The 7,532-nt window shown below is 38.9% G+C and overlaps 1 protein-coding gene across 1 annotated transcript in view; it reads right to left on the bottom strand.

Annotated features, from left to right (window-relative positions):
• The window catches only part of Gucy1a2 (guanylate cyclase 1, soluble, alpha 2), a 262,305-nt gene that overhangs the window by 243,321 nt on the left and 11,452 nt on the right, over nucleotides 1–7,532 (bottom strand). Inside the window, exon 3 of the mRNA XM_005378617.1 lies at nucleotides 2,541–2,662. Within this exon, the coding sequence (XP_005378674.1) occupies nucleotides 2,541–2,662 (122 nt within the window). The remainder of the gene's footprint in view (nucleotides 1–2,540; nucleotides 2,663–7,532) is intronic.

Consider the following 7,532-nt stretch of genomic DNA (forward strand, 5'->3'; position numbering starts at 1 on the left):
ATATATAATTATGTCTGGGCAAAGTTTTCTTTCCAATGACCAGAGAGGCATGAACAACTTCATGAGCATGTATTTCCCAAGCATCCTCTAGAGGAGGTGAGAAAATAAATGCCTCATGGAAATTTTCATGGTCTTCCCTCAAATCACTCTCTCTCTTCGGGTCCCTGTTTTCATTTCCTGTTATCTCCTAATCTCAAATTTCAACCTGACTCCCCCCAGGAAATGATCAAACTATACTGAAGTTTATGCTAAACAGATGGAAATGGTCTTTTGGAAATAGAAATGTTTGTTGCTATGATCATATTTTCTGGCTTATGACTTCATATCTTTTTTGAGAGTAGATCAAGCATAATTAACACACAAATAAGTGAATAAGCAAGTGCATTTCCAGTTCCTGATGCAGAACTGTAAATGAAAATAAAAGAAGCATATCTTCACCAATCTGAATCCATCAATACATGTTCTAAACATATTCCCCAGAGGTGCTGAATGTAAATCAGAGACTTGGACCATTACCCTGGAGCATCCACAGAGAAGATTCCTAGACATAAAAATTTTTCTTAACCCAGGTGAAATTCTGTTCCTCCATGCCATTCTCCATTCCCTCCCCCAAAACACTCTGATTTTCTTCTTATGCACTTTGCTGTCCAGCGAGCTATCCAGTCTCTTCCTTTTCATAAATTATTACAAAATAGAATTTACATATAATGTTTTTGAAAGATGAAATCTTAGCAAGCCAAGATTAATCATAGCTCAGTGACTTGTTAAGAGCAAAGCTTTCACTGAATATGACCAATACAGCTGCTATCTTTTTATCCTCAGAGAGTCCACATTTCAAGAGTTATGGAAGGACATTGCTCAGAAATGAACAGCTACCTCTTAAGCATATTGTCCTTTGGGTCTATGCCAACAGCTGGTCAAAAAGTGGAAGACATTTATTTTTATTCTCCAGAGATTTAAATCATGCTTTAAGATCTTGAGAACACCAATCATTACTTAAAAGAGGAAAAAAAATCAGATATACTACCTCTTTTCTGAGAGAGACAGATCTTCTAAATCATAAACTTTTAAAACTACTATTTCCTGATTATCACCAGGTTTCCCTAATATCACAGCGTGCTGCTCTCTTCTCTCACTGCTTACTTTGTATCTCCTGGAAGCTTCTGAAGAGCAGCTAAGCTGTGCTGGGCCGCCAGCCTCCCCTCATGGTGACCATGTTAAGTTGTGAAGCCCAGGGATTCTTCTCTGTAAGAATTCTGCATGCTCATTTACAACTCACGGCTCAGATGCCTTTCACACTGCCTACATGAACATTATCTCTTAACACCTCCTACTCCTCCTAACTCGGCAATTCTCAAGGTATAGAACATAAGGAAAGAAGATGTAAAGGTCAAGAAAACATTGAGAAATTGGACAGGCAGCAATTTTTCAAAATATTAAAGATCCCTCCACAGAGATTTTGAAACATCTCTCTTTGTGAGGTATCATCTTGCCCTACCCTTTGAAAATTATCATACACCAAGAGTCTGAAAAGGCAGAAATCAGAAAACTTTGATCAACTCTTAGATAATGTCGAGCTGCATCTCCTATTACTCTCATCCTTCATCTTCTTGAACAATAAGGTTTGCTTCTGTTGTTTGATAGCCCCAAAAACTGTAGTAAGAGTGAGGCAAATGAATCTTTGGTCTTCTTTGCATTGTCCATCACTGTCTTATATCCTATTATAGACAAACCACTTGTATCTACCTATGCCTCCTTTCACAAAAGATCCATTTGCTTACTACAGTATTTTGCATTTACAAAAAGTTATGTAGGACCAAAAGGAGGTCATTTGGTAGCTGGAATACCAGCTTGAGTGTAAAAGTGGCCTCCTTCTGGGAATTAGACACATTGAGGAAACCTGGTAACTCATAGTGCCAGGTAGAGTTCACCCAGAATCTACTGGAGGAACTCGTATCTCTGGGGAAAGTACTTTCCATAAAGGAAAAGAATGACAGGCAAACAGGCTTGCTCTCATGTCCATCACCTGACTCTGAAGGAGAGGTGAGGTGACCACCTCTGTATGCAAGCAATCACTAAGATTTGTCATTCCCCACTACCACAACCACCAGCAACCCAAGGCTTCCTGCATCACAAGGAAACAGCAGGATTCCGTTCATGAGTACAGGAGAGCCACTCTCCAGCCCCAAGCAGGACCTCCCAGAAATAAGAGAGTGTGACCTTGAGGCACAGAAAGATTGTCCTTTCTAGTTGAGAGTAAAGACCGGAGAAATATAGATTATATGAGGCTTATCACACTATCATGAATACTGAGAAAAGCATTTCGTTACAATATTTTTAAATTTGCAAGTAAATGGCATGTATATAATTTCCACTCAGACATCTTCAAGAGTGTTAAAATGAAATCACTTGATGCTAAGGTCCTGGTCTCAATTTGCCATATTCTCGAAGTCTCTCTCGAATAGAAAATTAAGCCCTTATATCTTTACATTCCTCTCTTTCATTTCTCTTTCAACCATAAAAGTAGATAGTTAATATACCGAGTACATTAGCAGTGCACTGAAGAATTCCTGAGACATCTTCAATATCCTCTTTGTTGGAATGGTCTGCATAGGAGCATCTGTTAGAGATATTGTGGAAATTCTTTTCGGCATCCCTGTAACTAAGAAGAAAATAAAATTAACATATGGGGAAAGATTTGAGATCATCTGCAAATGCATTCATGCACACACATTTAAGCACATACAATCTATGCTTTGAGCATAACCCCATTTTAAAATAACTGAACCTTCAGACATACTTCTGGCATAACCCACCATTCCCATCAGTATTAGCATGATGGCCCTCGAATTGGAGATATCTTCTCATAAAAAAGTTGCTTGTGAAAAGCAAAAAGGAGGAGAATAAAAATATGTATCAACTTTGTGCAACTAATGTATTCTTACCTGAAAACTTCATTACGGCTGGTAATCTGTTTCCATAAGGAAATTTCCCAGAAAAAGAAATATTAATGGTACTAATATGGTTCACTGTCACTCCACTGTGTTGAAAATAAACATGCTTTAACCTCTACCACAGTGAAGAAGATGGCACTAGGGTACATAGATAATTTCAAAATAAATATGCAGCATTTGGAGCCTGGTACATTTTGAACCATGGTCTTACCATTTACTGTCAAACCTTGGACAAGTGACCTCATCACTGTTAGTGTAACTTTCCTTTCTCATATCACAAAGGTACCTCCTACAGTTCCTGTGAGGACTCAATGACAATGTTGGTGTCATTTGGTGTTGGTTGGGACTTTCCAGCTTCCCCTAAATGACAGATAAGGTATCAATGCTATGGGCAATTTGAGCCAAAGGGTTCCATGTGCCAGATGAGTAGCCAAGAAGAACAGAACTCTTCTTCAGGATTTAAGAGGTAACTAAGTAGATGCTGCCACTACTATCCCAAGAACAGCTCACAGAAGCAAAGGAATAGAAAGAACCAAACCAATCCTCAAAAGAATGAGTTGGAAATTCTCAGAAGAGCTGGCCTAGAAAGGGCATGTTGCTGCACTTTTCCCTTCTGCTATGAGATAAAGACAGAACAAAGCACTCCCTGTAGAAGCCCATTTGGGAAGAGCAGTCCATAGCTTACACAATTGGGGTGGGTGAACATCTGCTGAGGCACTGGATTTCCTGATCATCTCCTCACCACTGACTGAGAAGAGGGAAAATATTCTAGAGAAAGTTTCTGACAAGGAAAAGAAATAAAACAAAACTGAAAGTAACCTACAGGCCCACCATGTGGCAAGGCAAAAAAATATGATTTTCCCATGACTTAGGGAGATGCTACCAAAGAGAGGCGAGCTTAAGTTGTCCAGTCAGCCTGATACTTTCCAGTCCTAAGGCTGGAATTCCACAGGCAAGACTGTGGAGTGTGGTTCTCAGGGGCAGATGCTGGGATTTCAGGAGCTGTCAGGGAGAGCCCATAACTGCACCGCTAGTGAATTTAAAAAGCTCCTGCCATTTTCTTTTTCACTGTGGCCTGACATAGCACATAGGAAGAGGAAGGGACCCAGAATGATGTGGCCTGGAGAAGCGGAGTGAAAACTTACCTCATATCTTCTCTGCATTGCATTCAAAATACCTCAGACCCAGACCTCACTCACATAAAGAGAGGGTAAAAGGGTTTGATTGAACTAAGACTGAAGATTCAAACTAGTCTGCAGTGGACTTCACAATCCTTAAAATTACTTAGAAGAAAAGCTATCTGTCCAAGCAACTATCAAAGGGGATTCATCCCAGGGTCTTTGATGTGACTGGAGAAAAAAATAAAATGTTTTGTTGTTTGTAGACCTCATTGATATTACACTCCAATAACTGGTGAGGCAAAATACTTGCTATATTTCATAAATACAACACTAACACCATGAGAAGAGGAATAGGAGATATAGACATTAAACACAGACAAATAAAGTATTATTTTTGATCAATTTCCATCATTTTTAATAGAATAACTTTGGTCAAAATACTTTTTCCCTCATCCTCAATTTCCTCTTCCATAAAATGAGTGTAGTGCAAAGAGTTGTGAAATAGATGATTAGGGTTTTTAAAAAAAGAGGTAAAGTGACCAGAATGTTGCATCAAACACAGTAAGCAGTCGTTCTTTATAAATATATGGAAAAGAAGCTAGAACACTTTTTAAATGAAATAATTTATAGCTACAAAATCTGACCATGAAGGGGGAACACCAGGATGGTGAAGTGGTAAGCAACAGAGAAAGAGCCTTTCTGGGAGGCACCATCCAGATGCTGGAAGGTAGCAACATTAGGAAGACAAGATGGAGGGAACTGGGTCCCATGGACCAAGAAAGGATCAGAAGCATGAAATGAAGCACACAGAGAGAATGAGGAAAGAAACTTCAAGAAAGAAGGAGGAGGTAGGCAGGAACATCTTCTCCCTGAAACAGGACTCACTGTGCAAGAGGAGTGGTTCAAATCTGCAGACACACAGTGACTGCTGGCAACCCCAGAGGCCTCCATGCAGAGATGCAGCAGTAGAGAGGGGCAGTAACATGAAGGACTGCACTAGCTAGTGGGCTGTGTTTGATGCTATTTTCATTGCTGATGGTACCACCACAGCCAAAAGTGACATAACTGTTCTAAGCAGCTATTCTTCCTGGTATTCCAAGACTGAGACTGACAAACGTTCACAGAAAATATTGTGATACAGTGCCAAAGAACCAGGGGCTGAGCCAAGCAGGGACCAACTTCTCATCCCCAACAAATTGGAGAAGATCTTACAACAGACTCAAAACACAATAACCAGCTACACCTGGAAGGTACCTTGGAGAAGTCATTTCCTAAGAGTTCTAAATATTAGCAATAAAACAGCCCACATAGGCAATTTATAAGCATCACCCTAGGAATTAAACTAAAAAAATGAAAAGAAAATGAGAAGATACTTAAAGAAGATGCAACCCAGATATACAGTTCACCAAAGGCAAACCCAAGGGACAATGGTATCAGATAATCCAAAAGCCACCTACCTGGCCTCTCTGAAACAAAGAAATTGAATGAGGCTCTAGACAAAGTCAAATCAGAAATAATTTCTGAGATAAGAGCAGAAATGGTGTCCACAAGGAAAAGCATGCTTAGTGACTCTAGAGGAGATACAGACAAAAAAGTAGAGGAGCTTGAGAAAATTATGGAAGCCATGAATGTTCAGCATAGGAAAGAAATGGAATCCATAAGGCAGATTCAAGCAGATACCCAGTAAAATAAAAATTCCATTGAAAGTATCCACAGCTGGGTAAGCTAGTCTGAGGACAGGATCTGAAATACAAAAGACAGGCTTGCAGTTAGCGACCGTGAAGAGAAAGATTTCTTAAAAATAGGAAGGGACCACGAGAAATCAATCCAGCAGCTGCTAGATGAGTCACTGAAGACCAACATAAGGTTGACTGGAGTCAATGAAAAAGCAGGAGATAGCATAAATGACATTAAAAAAAAGAACTGTACACAGACGTCATGGCAGAAAAATTCCCTAGTAGGGAAAAACAATTTAACATACAGATAAGTGAGGGATACATAATTCCAATTGGCCATGATGAAAAAAATCTACAGCCCACATGGCATATCATAGTCAAGATTGCGGAAACTCAGCACAAGAATAGAATCTTAAAAGCTGCTAGGGAAAATAAATAAATCACCTATAAAAGAAAGCCCATCAGAATCACAGCTGACTTCTCAGCAGAATCCTCAAGTCAAGGAGAGCTTGGACTAATGTATTTCAAGTTCTAAAGGAAAACAGTGATCAATCCAGTTTGATGTAACCAACAAAGAATCTTTAAAACTGATGGAGACATAAGGTATTTCCATGACAAAGAACATCTGAGGAAATTTATGAACACTAAATCAGCACTCCAAAATGTTTTTCAAGGACACCCTAGAAAGAGATAACAAAGACTACAACTCCATAAACCCCAACAGAAGGAATCCACAAGGCAAGGCAAACAACTAAAAAGAGGGAAGGAACAAAAAGAGCAGCCAACAAAAGGAAAATAATATGACAAAGATAAGTCAGTACATATCAGTTGTAACCATCAGAGTTAGTGGTCTCAATTCACCAATCAAAAGACACAGGCTGGCAGAATGGATCAAGAAGCAAGATCCAACAAAGTGCTGCATAAAAGAAACACATTTAGTTTAAAAGAACATAGACTGAAAGTCAAAGGATGGAAAACAATGCTCCATGTGACAGGAATGCAGAAAAAAGCAGGAGTAGCTCTTCTATTTGCAGACAAAGTGAATTTCAAACCAAGACTAATTAAGAGAGATAAAGAAGGCCACTACATCCAAGAAGAAAAGATAACAATCATAAATATATATGCAACAAATACTAGTGCACACAAATATATAAAACAAACAGTAAATGACATGAAAAATCAAATACACATGAATACAATTGGACTGAGGGGAATCACAATACTCCACTGTCACAAAACACAGACCAACTAGACAAAAAATCAGCAATGAAATATTAGAACTGAAACTTTTGCACAAATTAAACAGTTTTTACAATTAAATGATAATGACAGTACAACATACCAGAACTTATGTGACATAAAAGAAGCACTTCTAACAGGGAAATTTACAGCGATAAATACACACATCAGGAAAACAGAACAAGTGCAAATAAGCAACTTAATGGTGAAACTCAAACTTCTAGATAAAGAAGAGCAGGCTAAGCCAAAAGCTCATGTCAGGGAGGAAATTATAAAGATCAGAGCAGAAATTAATGCACTGGAATCTAAAAAAACACAAAGAATCAATGATCAAAAGTTGGTTCTTTCCAGAAGAGACCCAGAATAGCAAAAGCAATCCTGGGCAACAAGGACAAGTCAGGTGGAATCACAATCCCTGACCTGAAATTATACTATAAAGCTACTGTCATAAAATACACCTGATACTGGCTAAAAAACAGGCCTGAGGATCAATGGAACAGACTGGAAGAAACAGACACAACCAAAAACACACTCAACCACCT

The sequence above is a fragment of the Chinchilla lanigera genome, unplaced genomic scaffold (genome assembly GCF_000276665.1).
Source record: "Chinchilla lanigera isolate Chin_1 unplaced genomic scaffold, ChiLan1.0 scaffold00011, whole genome shotgun sequence".
NCBI classification, from domain to species: Eukaryota; Metazoa; Chordata; class Mammalia; order Rodentia; family Chinchillidae; genus Chinchilla; species Chinchilla lanigera.